Source organism: Pristiophorus japonicus, chromosome 30, assembly GCF_044704955.1.
Source record: "Pristiophorus japonicus isolate sPriJap1 chromosome 30, sPriJap1.hap1, whole genome shotgun sequence".
Classification (NCBI taxonomy): Eukaryota; Metazoa; Chordata; class Chondrichthyes; family Pristiophoridae; genus Pristiophorus; species Pristiophorus japonicus.
The window spans coordinates 1,069,326-1,087,776 of NC_092006.1; the positions used below are offsets into that span (position 1 = coordinate 1,069,326).

The 18,451-nt window shown below is 49.1% G+C and overlaps 1 protein-coding gene across 2 annotated transcripts in view; it reads right to left on the reverse strand.

Moving 5' to 3' along the window:
* The window catches only part of itga10 (integrin, alpha 10), a 170,462-nt gene that overhangs the window by 65,487 nt on the left and 86,524 nt on the right, over positions 1 to 18,451 (reverse strand). For both annotated transcript variants that reach the window (XM_070868514.1, XM_070868515.1), the window contains exons 7-12: positions 17,873 to 18,021; positions 15,386 to 15,536; positions 14,246 to 14,411; positions 12,506 to 12,579; positions 5,999 to 6,143; positions 5,217 to 5,365 (exon numbers count right to left, since the gene is read on the reverse strand). In XM_070868514.1, the coding sequence (XP_070724615.1) occupies positions 5,217 to 5,365; positions 5,999 to 6,143; positions 12,506 to 12,579; positions 14,246 to 14,411; positions 15,386 to 15,536; positions 17,873 to 18,021 (834 nt within the window). The remainder of the gene's footprint in view (positions 1 to 5,216; positions 5,366 to 5,998; positions 6,144 to 12,505; positions 12,580 to 14,245; positions 14,412 to 15,385; positions 15,537 to 17,872; positions 18,022 to 18,451) is intronic.

The window sequence follows — 18,451 nt, forward strand, 5'->3', positions numbered from 1 at the left end:
AAAAATCTATCTATCTGTGATTTGAATACATTCAATGAGCTAGCCTCAACTGCTTCCCTGGGCAGAGAATTCCACAGATTCACAACCCTCTGGGAGAAGAAATTCCTTCTCAACTCGGTTTTAAATTGGCTCCCCCGTATTTTGAGGCTGTGCCCCCTAGTTCTAGTCTCCCTGACCAGTGGAAACAACCTCTCTGCCTCTATCTTGTCTATCCCTTTCATTATTTTAAATGTTTCTATAAGATCACCCCTCATCCTTCTGAACTCCAACGAGTAAAGACCCAGTCTACTCAATCTATCATCATATGGTAACCCCCTCATCTCCGGAATCAGCCTAGTGAATCGTCTCTGTACCCCCTCCAAAGCTAGTATATCCTTCCTTAAGTAAGGTGACCAAAACTGCACACAGTACTCCAGGTGCGGCCTCACCAATACCCTGTACAGTTGCAGCAGGACCTCCCTGCTTTTGTACTCCATCCCTCTCGCAATGAAGGCCAACATCCCATTCGCCTTCCTGATTACCTGCTGCACCTGCAAACTAACTTTTTGGGATTTGTGGTCAGTTAGCTTAGTTGGTTAGAGCATGGTGCTACTAACGCTAAAAGTAGCTGGTTTGATCCCTGTACGGGCCATTTGAATGCAATTTTAAAAGAGTTTCATGCACAAGGACCCCCAGGTCCCTCTGCACCGCAGCATGTTGTAATTTCTCCCCATTCAAATAATATTCCCTTTTACTGTTTTTTTCCCCCAAGGTGGATGACCTCACATTTTCCGACATTGTATTCCATCTGCCAAACCTTAGCCCATTCGCTTAACCTATCTAAATCTCTTTGCAGCCTCTCTGTGTCCTCTACACAACCCGCTTTCCCACTAATCTTTGTGCCATCTGCAAATTTTGTTACACTACACTCTGTCCCCTCTTCCAGGTCATCTATGTATATTGTAAACAGTTGTGGTCCCAGCACCGATCCCTGTGGCACACCACTAACCACCGATTTCCAACCCGAAAAGGACCCATTTATCCCGACTCTCTGCTTTCTGTTAGCCAGCCAATTCTCTATCCATGCTAATACATTTCCTCTGACTCCGCGTACCTTTATCCTCTGCAGTAACCTTGTGTGGCACCTTATCGAATGCCTTTTGGAAATCTAAATACACCACATCCATCAGTACACCTCTATCCACCATGCTCATTATATCCTCAAAGAATTCCAGTAAATTAGTTAAACATGATTTCTCCTTCATGAATCCATGTTGCGTCTGCTTGATTGCAATATTCCTATCTAGATGTCCCGCTATTTCTTCCTTAATGATAGCTTCAAGCATTTTCCCCACTACAGATGTTAAACTAACCGGCCTATAGTTACCTGCCTTTTGTCTGCCCCCTTTTTTAAACAGAGGCGTTACATTAGCTGCTTTCCAATCCGCTGGTACCTCCCCAGAGTCCAGAGAATTTTGGTAGATTATAACGAATGCATCTGCTATAACTTCCACCATCTCTTTTAATACCCTGGGATGCATTTCATCAGGACCAGGGGACTTGTCTACCTTGAGTCTCATTAGTCTGTCCAGCACTACCTCCCTAGTGATAGTGATTCTCTCAAGGTCCTCCCTTCCCACATTCCCGTGACCAGCAATTTTTGGAATGGTTTTTGTGTCTTCCACTGTGAAGATCGAAGCAAAATAATTGTTTAAGGTCTCAGCCATTTCCACATTTCCCATTATTAAATCCCCCTTCTCATCTTCTAAGGGACCAACATTTACTTTAGTCACTCTTTTCCATTTTATATATCGGTAAAAGCTTTTACTATCTGTTTTTGTGTTTTGCGCAAGTTTACTTTCGTAATCTATCTTTCCTTTCTTTATTGCTTTCTTAGTCATTCTTTGCTGTCGTTTAAAATTTTCCCAATCTTCTAGTTTCCCACTAACCTTGGCCACCTTATACGCATTGGTTTTTAATTTGATACTCTCCTTTATTTCCTTGGTTATCCACGGCTGGTTATCCCTTCTCTTACCGCTCTTCTTTTTCACTGGAATATATTTTTGTTGAGCACTATGAAAGAGCTCCTTGAAAGTCCTCCACTGTTCCTCAATTGTGCCACCGTTTAGTCTGTGTTCCCAGTCTATTTTAGCCAACTCTGCCCTCATCCCACTGTAGTCCCCTTTGTTTAAGCATAGTACGCTCGTTTGAGACACTACTTCCTCACCCTCAATCTGTATTACAAATTCAACCATACTGTGAGCACTCATTCCGAGGGGATCTTTTACTTGGAGATGTTTATTTTTCCTGTCTCATTACACAGGACCAGATCTAAGATAGCTTGCTCCCTTGTAGGTTCTGTAACATACTGTTCTGAGAAACAATCCCGTATGCATTCTATGAATTCCTCGTCAAGGCTACCCCGTGCAATTTGATTTGACCAATCGATATAGAAACATAGAAACATAGAAAATAGGTGCAGGAGTAGGCCATTCGGCCCTTCTATCCTGCACCGCCATTCAATGAGTTCATGGCTGAACATTCAACTTCAGTACCCCATTCCTGCTTTCTCGCCATACCCCTTGATCCCCCTAGTAGTAAGGACCTCATCTAACTCCTTTTTGAATATATTTAGTGAATTGGCCTCAACAACTTTCTGTGGTAGAGAATTCCACAGGTTCACCACTCTCTGGGTGAAGAAGTTCCTCCGCATCTCGGTCCGAAATGGCTTCCCCCTTATCCTTAGACTGTGACCTCTGGTTCTGGACTTCCCCAACATTGGGAACATTCTTCCTGCATCTAACCTGTCTAACCCCGTCAGAATTTTAAATGTTTCTATGAGGTCCCCTCTCATTCTTCTGAACTCCAGTGAATACAAGCCCAGTTGATCCAGTCTTTCTTGATAGGTCAGTCCCACCATCCCGGGAATCAGTCTGGTGAACCTTCGCTGCACTCCCTCAATAGCAAGAATGTCCTTCCTCAGGTTAGGAGACCAAAACTGTACACAATACTCCAGGTGTGGCCTCACCAATGCCCTGTACAACTGTAGCAACACCTCCCTGCCCTTGTACTCAAATCCCCTCGCTATGAAGGCCAACATGCCATTTGCTTTCTTAACCGCCTGCTGCACCTGCATGCCAATGACTGATGCACCATGACACCCAGGTCTCGTTGCATCTCCCCTTTTCCTAATCTGTCACCATTCAGATAATAGTCTGTCTCTCTGTTTTTACCACCAAAGTGGATAACCTCACATTTATCCACATTATACTTCATCTGCCATGCATTTGCCCACTCACCTAACCTATCCAAGTCGCTCTGCAGCCTCACAGCATCCTCCTCGCAGCTCACACTGCCACCCAACTTAGTGTCATCCGCATGACTACTGCCGTTCCTTTTTCACATGCCTCCACTATTCCCTTGATTATTGTCTGCCCCACCGTGAAGTTATTATTTGGGGGCCTATAAACTACGCCCACCAGTGACTTTTTCCCCTTACTATCTCTAATCTCCACCCACAATGATTCAACATTTTGTTCATTAGAGCCAATATCATCTCTCACAACTGCCCTGATATCATCCTTTATTAACAGAGCTACCCCACCTCCTTTCCCTTCTTGTCTATCTTCCGAATCTGTGCTGGGTTTTGAGCGGCGAGGTCCAAAATCCGCCACGAATTCGGTCAAGGGTTCTGGATTTCAGACTTGGTTTTCTTGTCTGAAATTGGAATCCTCAACCGATCCGTGCCATATTTCGAGTTTGGTTTTCAGAGAATAATTCCACATTCCAGACGACTCCATCAGCTATGCACAAAATGTCCGGTTTTTGGGCAATTCCGGTCTTTGGAGTTCTGGATTCGGTACGTTGCACCTGAATTACTGAAACACTAGCAGTGGACCTGTAAGGGGTTGATGAAGGGGTTGCCTTTTGAGGAAAGGTTGAATAGGTTGGGCCTATAGTCATTGGAGTTTAGATGAATGAGAGGTGATCTTATTGAAACATATAAGATTCTGAGGGGGCTGGACAAGGTAGATGCAGAGAGGATGTTTCCCCTCGTGGGAGAATCTAGAACCAGGGGGCATAGTTTCAGAATAAGGGGTCGCCCATTTAAAACAGAAATGAGGAGGAATTTCTTCTCTCAGAGGGTCGTGAATCTTTGGAATTCTCTGCCCCAGAGAGCTGTGGAGGCTGGGTCATTGAATATATTTAAGGTGGAGATAGACAGATTTTTGAACGTTAAGGGAGTCAAGGGTTATGGGGAGTGGGAAGGGAAGTGGAGCTGAGCCCAAGATCAGATCAGCCGTGATCTTATTGAATGGTGGAGCAGGCTTGAGGGGCCAAATGGTCTACTCGTGCTCCTGTTTCTTATGTTTTGTGTGTCTAGAATTCCTGGAAAACCCGATATATAAAGAGCACATTGAGCATTTTGGGGTCTGAGCTAGTGTGTAAGTACCGCACACGCATCACGCGACCCTAGGATCTAACCCTCAGCACCATTTGGAGTGCAACAACGGACTTCAGTGCCCCTAGGTCAGGGAGGGGAGCAGCTGCCAATGCTCATGGAATGTTGGTCTTTATCTCAATAGGGCCGGAATACAAAGGGGAGGAAGTGATACGCCAGTTGTACAGAGACTTGCTCAGACCCCACCTCAGGAAGGATATACCAGGGCTTAAAGGGTTAAATTACGAGGAGTGGTATTCCTGTGAATATAGAGGGTCAGTCTGTCCTCGGCAGTACAGACCAAACATGGGCCTAATCTCTACAAAGGATGAAAAGATAGCTGTGCGTCTGTGCGCGCGAGAGCGAGTGTGAGTATGAGTGAGTGTGCATGAGAGCGAGTGTGATTGTGAGCATGAGAGTGAGTGTGCGTGGGTGTGAGTGTGCATGAGAGTGAGTGTGTGTGCATGAGAGCGAGTGTGAGTGCACATGAGAGCGAGTGTGCGTGGGTGTGAGTGTGCATGAGAGTGTGTGTATGTGCATGAGAGCGAGTGTGAGTGCACATGAGAGCGAGTGTGCGTGGGTGTGAGTGTGCATGAGAGTGTGTGTGTGTGCATGAGAGCGAGTGTGAGTGCACATGAGAGCGAGTGTGAGTGCACATGAGAGCGAGTGTGCGTGGGTGTGAGTGTGCATGAGAGTGTGTGTGTGTGCATGAGAGCGAGTGTGAGTGCACATGAGAGCGAGTGTGCGTGGGTGTGAGTGCACATGAGAGTGAATGCAAGTGCTCGCGAGCCCCCACCTGTTCTCCGATCAGGGATTGATGAATAGTCAAATTTCCATCTCGGTCCAGATTGAAGAGAATAACCTTGCCTTTGTGCTTGAATCTGGGAGCCCCTGCGACGTAGACACGTTGACCAGTCCTCCACCTCACGGACGACACCGTGTAACCTGGAACAAGGAGAGCTCACGTCAGGTTGAGGTTGAGGTTGAGGTTGAGGGCCCGGTCCAGAAGATCAAAGAACCGCTTCATCACCTACCCCTCGCCCCCCGCGCGCCCCCCCCCCGCCAACCCCGTACTCTGCAGCACTCTGCTCTGAACACTGACTGCAGGCAGCAGTTGTTTCAGACCCCGCCGCGCTCCTTTCCATTTTCCGTTTCATTATCGTGAGCTGCAGCCCTTTAAATGATGCTGCCTTGCTGGATTTCACAGCTAAGTTTCCTACAGGCCAAGCACTTCACGTGCCAGTAACCTGTCCAAATGAGGGCGAGGGGCTCCAACTGCAGAACTTTGGCCCGGCTCATTGCCCTTGAGCTGCTGGAGCAGGTGAGAGTGGACAATGGGCCATAGTCGGACCATTCTCACAACCTGAAATTCCATCTCCCATCGAAGTTACAGAGAGACCAGGGAAACCCACAGATAATTTTAGGGACCCCAGGTCTTTTGTAGGTGAAATAAAAATGAGGAATTGAATAATCTCCATGATATATATTATACAACGAAAGGTAAACTCGATACCAGTTTGAGTATAAGCGGACACCGATTGGCACATTGCACGGCACAGTAAGTCACACAACACATACCCAGGTAGGCGGCATGGTTCTTCAAAGCTTTGGGAAACTCTTGGTTCAGGGCTTCTCGCGACGTGATGACGTGACCGTGGACAGTTTCTTTCACCACTGCTCCATTCCAGTCGTATGCTCCGACTGCCCCAAGCAGGATCCCGTCCTGGTACATGTGCGGGGAGGAAACAAGTGCGTTCGATTTCCTTCACTTTAAACAATTAACATACTCATAGCATCAGCAGCACACTGAGGTTTGGGGGAGGGGGGGCTGCGGACGGTGGGGGAAGGACAGCATACACCTTGCACTACAGGAGACAGCACTCACACAGAATACTGCTGCTCATCTCTTTTTGCAGACAACTGGGGTAATTTTGACTTTAGGCGAGTGTAAATCGGGCGGTATCGATCAGCCGCCCATTATATATCGCTCCCGATCTTCACTTCCAATGAAGTTACTAGAAACATTTGGGAGGGATATATATGATTCGGGGGAATCTAGAACTAGGGGGCACAGTTTCAGAATAAGGGGTCGCCCATTTAAAACTGAGTTGAGGAGGAATTTCTTCTCTCAGAGACCATAAGAACATAAGAAATAGGAGTAGGATTCCAGATTCACGTCCCTCTGAGAGAAGAAATTCCTCCTCATCTCCGTTAAAATAATAATTTGCTTTTTTATTTTTCCCACCAAAGTGGATAACCTCACATTTTCCTTAGAGACCAGGGTAGATTATAGTCCATTATAGAGGGATGTGAATCTGTGGCATTCTCTGCCCCAGAGAGCTGTGGAGGTTGGGTCATTGAATATATTTAAGGTGGAGTTAAGACAGATTTTTGAACGATAAGGGAGTGAAGGGTTATGGGGAGCGGGCGGGGAAGTGCAGTTGAGGACAAGATCAGATCAGCCGTGATCTTAGTGAATGGCGGAGGTTCGAGGGGCCGAATGGCCAACTCCTGCTTCTATTTTTTATGTTCTTATAACAAGTGGCTGATTCGATAGCGCCTGCTTTACACTATTCGACAAAGACCCCCTATAAGTGCATCATTTACATAAATGACCCTGCAGTCGCAAGCTTTTACAGGTATTAATACTTTATACAGGGTCAGACAGAGGGGCCATTTTTACTGCGGTATGTGCCTGAGGAACGCTGACTCTCTGGGGGCATAGTTCAGGCAGGGCGAGATGTGGAGACCTGCAACACTGGATCTCCGCCCCTTTACCGCATCCTAGGAATCCCTAGAGAGACAGAGCTGGGCCATTACAGGGTGACAGGATAGCACGCTGCGTCCGGACACAGAGCCCTCAGGAGATTTGGCCCCACAATGTTTCCACCCAAAATTCCCACCCCTGGATCAGAAGGTCATGGGTTAAAGTCACACTCCAGAAACTTGGCCTATAATCCAGGCTGACACTCCCGATGCCAGTACTGAGGGAGCGCCGCACTGTTGGAGGGGCGGTACTGAGGGAGTGCCGCACTGTCGGAGGGGCAGTACTGAGGGAGTGCTGCACTGTCGGAGGGGCAGTACTGAGGGAGTGCCGCACTGTCGGAGGGGCAGTACTGAGGGAGTGCCGCACTGTCGGAGGGGCAGTACTGAGGGAGCGCCGCACTGTCGGAGGGGCGGTACTGAGGGAGTGCCGCACTGTCGGAGGGGCAGTACTGAGGGAGTGCTGCACTGTCGGAGGGGCGGTACTGAGGGAGCGCCGCACTGTTGGAGGGGCAGTACTGAGGGAGCGCCGCACTGTTGGAGGGGCAGTACTGATGGAGCGCCGCACTGTCGGAGGGGCAGTACTGATGGAGCACCGCACTGTCGGAGGGGCAGTACTGAGGGAGCGCCGCACTGTCGGAGGGGCGGTACTGAGGGAGCGCCGCACTGTCGGAGGGGCGGGTACTGAGGGACTGCTGCACTGTCGGAGGGGTGGTACTGAGGGACTGCTGCACTGTCGGAGAAGACTTTAAACCGAGGCCCTGTCTGTCTTCTCAGGTGGACGTAAAAGATCCCAAAGCACTATTCAAAGAAGAACAGGGGAGTTCTCCCCTGTGTCCTGCACAATATGTACCCCTCAAACAACATCACTAAAAAACAGATTATCTGATCATTATCACATTGCTGTTTATGGAGCTTGCTGTGTGCAAATTTTCTGCCGCGTTTCCTACAGTTCAAAAGTACTTTAATTGGTTCGGAAGTGTTTGGGACATCCAGAGATCACGAAAAGGATCAAAAATGTAAGTTTTCCTTCTTTCTTTTCAAGTAGTAACAGAGTTGTGGAGAGAATCACCTGGAAGCCACTGAAGTGGGCCATGTAAATGGATTTAAGAAACAAGTGGGGAGAAGGGCTGTGGAGGCAGGTGGAAGGGTCCGACTTGTTGGATACGACGGCTTCCTGTCCAATCCTAAAAACGTTCCCATTCGTTTTTGGAATTGTGAGGAGCTGCAGTGCCGCTGTGTCCCTGGAGGTGGCGACACTGACCCAGAGAGCCATCTCCAGGAACCTCAGGAGTAGCTGCTCCTGCAAGCATCTCGCTATCGTCCCCTCCTGACCCACACAGTGGGTCGCTTAGAATAAAAGGAGCCAAACTCGCTGAGCGAAGAAAACATCTTCCCTATGCATCTGTTACACGGATATTTGAGTTTTTACTTTCACAGTAAATACAGAGTTTACAGGCCAGTAGCCCATTCATTACATAGAATAATAGTCATACAGCTGAGAGGGAGACTGTAATGTATTTGCTTCATGGGCTCTTTACTTAAGAATTCATAGCTACACATTGCTATTAAGAACTAGTTGGTTTATTAACAAAGGTTTAACAATCACACGACACATTACCAGTTCATCCACTCGGCTCACAACTGCATACCTCATCATGGATGACCTAGACCCAACTGACTGGGGTTTTATTGAGTCTTGTGAACATCACATGATTGTAAGCCACTCACAATGCAGCAGCTCTACATCTATTTCTGTTGAAACCATAATCAAGTGCCCCCATTATTAAAGGGGCACTAAAACTGACAATTTAAACAAATTAAACTTTAAACGGTCAAATTAAAATTTGGTTGCCGAGGGTGACGATGCACTCCAGTCCCTCCGGCGCCCGCCTCTCACGGAAGGCCGCGAGCGTACCGGTGGACACCGCGTGCTCCATCTCCAGAGACACCCTGGCTCAGGTGTAACCGCGGAAGAGAGGCGGGCAGTCGGGCTGAATGACCCCCTCGACCGCCTGCTGCCCTTGGCCATGCCCAGGAGTAGGCCTACGAGGAGGCCCTCCGACCTGCCCGCTCCCCTCCGCACAGGGTGAAACAGCTCTACAAACCTGTGAGCATACTCACAGGTGCATACATTACAGAGACCATTCGGCCCATCATGCCTGTGCTGGCTCTTTGAAAGAGCTATCCAATTAGTTCCACTCCCCTGCTCTACCCTGCTCATTTTTCCCCATCCAGTATTTATCCAATTCCCTTGTGAAAGTTATTACTGAATCTGCTTCCATCGCCCTTTCAGGCCGTGCGTTCCAGATCACAATTCTTTGCGTGAACATTTTCCTTATGTTGCCAATGCTTCTTTTGCCAATCACCAAAAATCTGTGTCCCTCTGGTTACCAACCCTCCTGCCACTGTAAACCGTTTCTCCTATTTACTCGATCAAAACCCCTCATGATTTTGAACACCTCTATCAAATCTCCTCTTAATCTTCTCTGCTCTAAGGAGAACAATCCCAGCTTCTCCAGTTTCTCCAAATCCCTGGAAACAATCTAGTAAAACACCTCTGCACTCTCTCCAAGGGCTTAGAAACATAGAAACATAGAAAATAGGTGCAGGAGTGGGCCATTTGGCCCTTCGAGCCTGCACCACCATTCAATAAGATCATGGCTGATCATTCCTTCAGTACCCCTTTCCTGCTTTCTCTCCATACCCCTTGATCCCTTTAGCCGTAAGGGCCACATCTAACTCCCTCTTGAATATATCCAATGAACTGGCCTCAACAACTCTCTGCGGTAGGGAATTCCACAGGTTCACACTTCTCTGAGTGAAGAAGTTTCTCCTCATCTCGGTCCTAAATGGCTTACCCCTTATCCTAAGACAGTGTCCCCTGGTTCTGGACATCCCCAACATCGGGAACATTCTTCCTGCATCTAACTGGTCCAATCCCGTCAGAATTTTATATGTTTCAAGGAGATCCCCTCTCATCCTTCTAAATTCCAGTGTATAAAGGCCCAGTCGACCCAGTCTCTCCTCATATGTCAGTCCTGCCATTCCGGGAATCAGTCTGGTGAACCTTCGCTGCAGTCCCTCAATTGCAAGAATGTCCTTCCTTTTCCTCAGATTAGGAGACCAGAACTGAACACAATATTCTAGGTGTGGCCTCACCAAGGCCCTGTACAACTGCAGTAAGACCTCCCTGCTCCTATACTCAAATCCCCTAGCTATGAAGGCCAACATACCATTTGCCTTCACCACCTGCTGTACCTGCATGCCAACTTTCAATGACATACTTCCTAAAGTGTGGCACCCAGAATTGGCTACAATACTTAAGCCATTGCCTAACCAGCATTTTATAAATGTTTAGCATAACTTCCTTGTTTTTCCACCCTTTACCCAAGCATTCCTAAAATTTGTTTACACTCCGAAAACACTGAATTCTCGTCACCTCATCACTATGTAAACTCGCAGCAGATCAAAGTGTTGTTCTACCACAAGTGCGTCTCTAAGCTACCCCAGAGGGCGATAACATTTACAACCAACTTTCACCTAGAAAAGTGCCCCAAGGCACTTCACCGCAGTGTAATCAGACAATAATGGACCCTGAGCCAAAGAAGGAGATATTGGGAAGGGGAAGCTTTAAGGAGGATGTTAAGGAAGGAGCGGGAAGTAGATAGGTGGAGATTTCCAGTGTGTAGGGCCTAGAGAGCTGAAGGCACGGCCGGCAATGGTGGCATGCAGGGAAAGGGGATTCGCAAGTGGCTAGAGCTGGAGGAACAGTGTTCTGGGCATAGCGAGGCTGGAGATTACAGAAATAGGGAGAACTGAGGCCATGGAGAGATTTAAGATCGAGGCATTGGTCAGTGAGCACAAGGGGTGATGGGTGAATAGGACTTGGTGAGGGGACAGGATACAGCAACAAGAGAAATGTGCTTTATTGCCATCTCAAACCACCATTCCGCCAAGGCCAAGCAAGCTTGGCGACCAAACGTTTCTCTGCTGATATCAGAACGCAAGAACATAAGAAATAGGAGCAGGAGGAGGCCATGGGGATTCAATAAGTTCATGGCTGATCTACGACCTCAAAACCACTTTTCTGCCCGCTCCCCATATGCCTTGATTTCCCCTAGAGTCCAAAAATCTATCGCTCTCAACGTGAATATGCTCAACAACTGAGTATTTACAGCCCACCGGGGCAGAGAATTCCAAAGTATTTTTAAAAACATCTGCCAGGGACATTTCAATTCGTCTCAATATTCTCGAACTGGAAGAATCAGTCAGGGTTCCTGCTCCATATCCCTATCCAATGTCCCTCCTAGACTGTGTGGGCATCGGGTGAGGCTATTATGCAACCAGCACTCAGCGTATACGCTCGTACACAAAGAGTGGTCTTTTGTGTGAGGTGGGGGGTGGGGGGGTGCAGAAGGCACCCTTACCACAGCAAGAGTCAGGGAAGTGGGGTGAAAAGTGGAGAGTGTGAAACCCCAATAAAGCTGATTATGGCCCGAGTGCACCATGGGCGATAGCACAATGGGAACAGTCAGTGAGATATCTGTACAAGCTGTCCCCCATTACTGTCTATCACCCGACTGCTAATTTACAATCCCAGTTTATTTAAACCTCAATAAAATGTTAATGTAGCTTAATTTAACTTATTTATAATCAATGAAACCTGAGCTCTCTATTTTCTCCCCCATCAGTTCCCCACCTGCAGCTGAGACAAAATTCCCCAGAAGTATGAGAGTTTAAAAATCGATTTTAAATGGGTTTCAGATTATGACACGATCGGCAGGACCTGGCTTATTGAAGCTTTCAACTGGACCGATCCCAATTAGAAGATTCTTAGTGGGAGTCTTGATGTGAAGCAGTCTGATGCAGACTGAAAGAATGAGCTTGGACGGTATTGTTTTTTAAAGGATCAGGAATGCTGGAAAGTTGGCAGCAAACTGAAGCTACTGATTCAAATGGACATCTCTAGAATGCAAGCACGCAACCTGTCAGCTACACCTCCCACTCAATCACTACTCACTCCCACCCCCATCACTACTCACTCCCACCTCCATCCGTATCACTACTCACTCCCACCCCCATCACCACTCGCCGAGTCTCCCTCCGCTCCCCCGCAAGCCCTGAAACACCTCACCACCGCTCCCTGAGCGCCCCACACCCCGGGCCCCCCACCCCAATTCCCTGAGCAGCCCCCTCCCCGGGACCCCCGACTCCCACTCCCCGAGCCCTCGCTCCCCATGCTCACCCACTCCCGACCCCCCCGCTCCCATTCCCATCCCCACGGCCCTCACTCCTGGTATTTCCAAGCTCTCTCCTTACCTCCAAAACATGGGCTGAAAATCCTGCCTGTGACATTTCCAGCTCAAATGAGCTTTCATTCTGCTGAATAGTTCCTGGACAGATATACAGGAGAGAAAGGGAGGGAGATTGATTAGGATCAGTCACCCGTCAGCAACAAATAGATCCAGATCCAGTCTGACCCAAACTGTGCTGATTCTGGTTAATCTGCAAACATCGAAGTTTGGTCATTTTCAGAGGGTTCAAGATGGGTCAGTACCTTTAAAAACAGTAGCATGAACAGGAAAAAAACAGTAACACAGGGCTCTGGGGGGAGAGGGGTTAAGGAGTGACAGTGTGAGGGAGCTGGATTAACATCAGTAGAGATACAGTCAGTAACACAGGGCGCTGGGGGAGAGGGGTTCCTGAGTGACAGTGTGAGGGAGCTGGATTAACATCAGTAGAGATACAGTCAGTAACACAGGGCGCTGGGGGAGAGGGGTACTGAGTGACAGTGTGAGGGAGCTGGATTAACATCAGTAGAGATACAGTCAGTAACACAGGGCGCTGGGGGAGAGGGGTTCCTGAGTGACAGTGTGAGGGAGCTGGATTAACATCAGTAGAGATACAGTCAGTAACACTGGGCACTGGGGGAGAGGGGTTACTGAGTGACAATGTGAGGGAGATTAACATCAGTACAGATACAGTCAGTAACACAGGGTGCTGGGGGAGAGGGGTTACTGAGTGACAGTGTGAGGGAGCTGCATTAACATCAGTAGAGATACAGTCAGTAACATAGGGCGCTGGGGGAGAGAGGTTACTGAGTAACAGTGTGAGGGAGCTAGATTAACATCAGTAGAGATACAATCAGTAACACAGGGTGCTGGGGGAGAGGGGTTACTGAGTGACAGTGTGAGGGAGCTGGATTAACATCAGTAGAGATACAATCAGTAACACAGGGTGCTGGGGGAGAGGGGTTACTGAGTGACAGTGTGAGGGAGCTGGATTAACATCAGTACAGATACAGTCAGTAACACAGGGCGCTGGGGGAGAGGGGTTACTGAGTGACACTGTGAGGGAGCTGGATTAACATCAGTACAGATACAGTCAGTAACACAGGGTGCTGGGGGAGAGGGGTTACTGAGTGACAGTGTGAGAGAGCTAGATTAACATTAGTAGAGATACAGTCAGTGGCACAGGGCGCTGGGGGAGAGGGGTTACTGAGTGACAGTGTGAGGGAGCTGGATTAACATCAGTAGAGATACAATCAGTAACACAGGGCGCTGGGAGAGAGGGGTTACTGAGTGACAGTGTGAGGGAGCTGGATTAACATCAGTAGAGATACAGTCAGTAACACAGGGCGCTGGGGGAGAGGGGTTACTGAGTGACAGTGTGAGGGAGCTAGATTAACACCAGCAGAAATACAATGAGTAACACAGGGCGCTGGGGGAGAGGGGTTACTGAGTGACAGTGTGAGGGAGCTGGATTAACACCAGTACAGATACAATCAGTAACACAGGGCGCTGGGGGAGAGGGGTTACTGTGTGACAGTGTGAGGGAGCTAGATTAACATCAGTAGAGATACAGTCAGTAACACAGGGTGCTGGGGTGAGGGGTTACTGAGTGACATTAGCCATTTTTCAGGTGTGATATTCTACCGCGAGTGTTGTCAGACTATTCGACTGTGCGGCATCACAGCGAACGGCCTGTTTTGTTGTGTTTCATGCTGGGCAGTGGAATTATTGTTGAACTCAGTTATAAAAGATATGAGATGCTCGATACCTTCTAACCCAAATATTCTGTCTCCCAAAGCATCCACAATATCGTTCAGTGCTGCCTCGTCGCTCACGTTGAAGAAATGCTTCTCATCCGGGTCACTGGCAATGAATTTGATCTCCTGAATAAAGGTCTCGGTGTCCTTGCGTCTCCGGATGTAATGGCCCAGAACCTGCGGGAGAAACGCTGGGTTACACACTGTGACTTAAACTTATCCATTACCTCTCAACGTGGGCCACAATCGGACACTAGCCTGTGGCTTAGATCGCCAAAACTCCGCATACCATTCACTATCTGTGTCCCCCAGATTTAGTCTCCATTTTCCCCAAGATTTTTTAAGATAATGAAAGGGTTGTGAAATATATTTGCTTCATGGGTTCTTTGCGTAAGAATTCACAGCAACACATTGCTATTAAGAACTAGTTGGTTTATCAGCAAAGGTTTAACAATCACACTACATATTACCAGTTCATCGAGCAGGCTCACAACCACCTGCCCCATCGTGGATCCCCTGAACCCAACTGGCTGGGGTTTTATTGAGTCTTGTGAACATCACGTGACTGGCTAAGCCCCTCCCAACTCAACAGCTCTACCAACCTGTGAGCAAACTTGGTGGGACAGTGTAAAAAGACTTGCCTTTCTATAGCGCCTTTCACAACCGCAAGATGTCTCAACGCGCTATACAGCCAATGAAGTACTTTTGAAGTGCAGTCACTGTTATAATGTGGGAAACGGGGCAGCCATTCCGTGCACAGCAAGCTCCCACAAATAGTGGCAAACTCACAGGTGCATTCATTACAGGTTGGAAAGGGTAGACGTAGAGAAGATGCTTCCACTTGTGGGGGAGACCAGAACTAGAGGGCCATCAATGTAAGACAGTCACTAATAAATCCAACATAGAATTCTTTACCCAGAGAGCGGTGAGAATGTGGAACTCGCTCCCACAGGGAGGGGTTGAGGCGAATAGTGTCGATGTATTTAAGGGGAAGCTGGATAAACACACGAGGAAGAAAGGAATGGAAGGATATGGTGATGGGGAGAGATGGAGAGGGGTGGGAGAGGGCTGGTGTGGAGCATAAACCCCGGCACGGACCCGATGGGCCGAATGGCCTGTGTCCGTGCTGTACACTCAGAGGGGTGACTTACCGCAATGGCATAGCGACTGATGTCACGTTTTTCACACTCAGCAAGAGACTCCTGGAGATCCAGCCCGTCATGAGACTCTCCGTCCGTCACAACAACCATCACTTTAGTGGCTCCGTCCCGCCCACCCCGTTCTGGGCTGAAGGCCTCGGAGCTGGAGGGAGAAAGGACAGAATTAGCAAAACCGCACTGCAGCAATTACACAGCTCAACGCAGCTAAAGGAGTAACAGCCTCGCACCCCGGACACACACTGATCCCCATCACAGTGACCCAAGATATACTGCCCTGGGAGTGTTTGATGGGACAGTGTAGAGGGAGCTTTACTCTGTATCTAATCCCCTGTACCTGCCCTGGGAGTGTTTGATGGGACAGTGTAGAGGGAGCTTTACTCTGTATCTAACCCCGTGCTGTACCTGCCCTGGGAGTGTGTGATGGGACAGTGTAAAAAGAAAGATTTGCATTTCTATAGCGCCTTTCACTTCAGGATGTCTCAAAGCGCTTTACAGCCAATTAAGTACTTTTGGAGTGTAGTTATTGTTGTAATGTAGGAAACGGGGCAGCCAATCCGCGCACAGCAAGCTCCCACAAACAGCAATGTGATAATGACCCAGCTCATCTGTTTTCGTAATGTTGATTGAGGGATAAATATTGGCCAGGACATTAGGGATGATTCCCCTGCACTTCTTCGAAATAGTGTCATGGGATCTTTTATGTCCACGTGCGAGGACAGGGCCTCAGTTTAACGTATCATCAGAAAGACATCACCTCCAACAATGCAGTGCTCCCTCAGTACTGTCCCTCCAACAGTGCGGCATTCCCTCAGTATTGCCCCTCCGACAGTGAGGCGCTCCCTCAGTACTGCCCCTCTGACAGTGCGGCACTCCCTCAGTACTGCCCCTCCGACAGAGCGGCACTCCCTCAGTACTGTCCCTCCAACAGTGCGGCATTCCCTCAGTATTGCCCCTCCGACAGTGCGGCGCTCCCTCAGTACTGCCCCTCTGACAGTGCGGCACTCCCTCAGTACTGCCCCTCCGACAGAGCGGCACTCCCTCAGTACTGTCCCTCCAACAGTGCGGCACTCCCTCAGTACTGCCCCTCCAACAATGCAGTGTTCCCTCAGTACTGCCCCTCTGACAGTGCGGCGCTCCCTCAGTACCGCCCCTCCGACAGTGCGGCGCTCCCTCAGTACCGCCCCTCCGACAGTGCGGCGCTCCCTCAGTACCGCCCCTCCGACAGTGCGGCGCTCCCTCAGTACCGCCCCCCGACAGTGCTGCGCTCCCTCAATACTGCCCCTCCGACAGTGCGGCGCTCCCTCAGTACCGCCCCCCGACAGTGCAGCGCTCCCTCAGTACTGCCCCTCCGACAGTGCAGCACTCCCTCAGTACTGCCCTCCGACAGTGCTGCGCTCCCTCAATACTGCCCCTCCGACAGTGCAGCACTCCCTCAGTACTGCCCTCCGACAGTGCTGCGCTCCCTCAATACTGCCCCTCCGACAGTGCAGCACTCCCTCAGTACTGCCCTCCGACAGTGCTGCGCTCCCTCAGTACCACCCCTCCGACAGTGCGGCACTCCCTCAGTACTGCACTAGAGTGTCAGCCTAGACTCTTGTGCTCAACTCGCTGAAGTGGGTCTTGAACCCACAATCTCTGATTCAGATAGTGTTAACCACTGAGCCATGGCTGACAGATAATGCATAAAAACATTGCATTCCTCAGCACCCACAACCCTCACATTAAAAAGCATCAAAAAAACAAGTAGATTAAGAAAGCCAGACACGGACACTGGACATCTATGGGTAGAGCGACAAGACCAACACATCAAGCTGTTGTGCTATTTTTACCCTAAAGTGCCGTGCAGCTGAGAGGAAGGTTTTGTGCGAATGTTTTGGATACTTGTTGTGTTCCCTGAGCTGATGAATGCGCTCTTTCTGTGGGACCACGACCCTTTGCAGCAGGGGTCACTGCCAAGCAATGTTCCCTTGCTGTAAGTTAACGGAGCACCGCTCATTCACGCGTCCGCTGCATGCCAAGGAAGCCACTTACAGCCAGACAACAGAAAAGGTCTGAATCGTACTGCGGCTGTGATCCAATGCTCAGATCAATGCAGCGGCTGTAACCGCAGCAACCTAACAGGCCCCTGGACCAAGCCCAGCCTGCAGAGAACTATTGATCACATAACCTCCCACTCTTGTAGATCAAGAGAACGAGTTGAAGCTTTGCTCCGTGAAATATAATTTTACATTTCTGCTCATGTGTCTGAGAGTTTTGTGTTTCTATCCTGTCACTTGTCAGCCCCCCACCGCCCCGCTATATGTGCTGACTCTCGCTGAGGTTTAGCGCCGAGTCTAGGCACAGACGAATTTCTATCCCCGGGTCTGTGCAAGTGGGAGAGAAGACTTGTGACAGCAGGCGTGTGTAAACAGACATTGCTCTGTCCATTGCCTCGACACACACAGGGGATCATGCGGTGACTGTGAAATGCGTAAATACCAGGCCACTTTGATCGCCATTGCCGTCTTGGTCTCGCGGCCGCCCTGACGACTGATATTTCTGGCAGCCTCCACCACCTCCCGCGCTGTCTTGTGTTCGCCGAGACTGAACTCGTGAACCACTGTCTCTGCATACTGTAGTACGCCAATCTATGGGCATTAAAAGAAATAACAGGGATCACATCTGAGAGTGAAGTCACTTAACCGTAACTAAACATATCCTGAAGCCTTTGCATAAACAGCGTTAAAACTCTTAAAGCTGTGCCTCCCATAATGAGAGAAATAACTACAGCATTACAGTGACTAGAATGTGTCAAATCTGGATTAACGAAGACTTCCATTTCACATACCAGCCATCCCTGCAGCCTGTCCATTGCCCCTCCCTCTCTCCGTATCCTCCTCCCGCACTACCTCCGAACTCAGGAATTCCCTCCTTAAGCCTTTCCGCCTCACACTCCTCCTTTCAGACGCTCCTTCAAGATCCAGCTCCTTTACCCAGCTTTTTATCGCCTCTCCCAATATCTCCTTCTTTTCACATGTAACCCTGGTACCAGTCAACACATAGCCCTAATAAACAGGC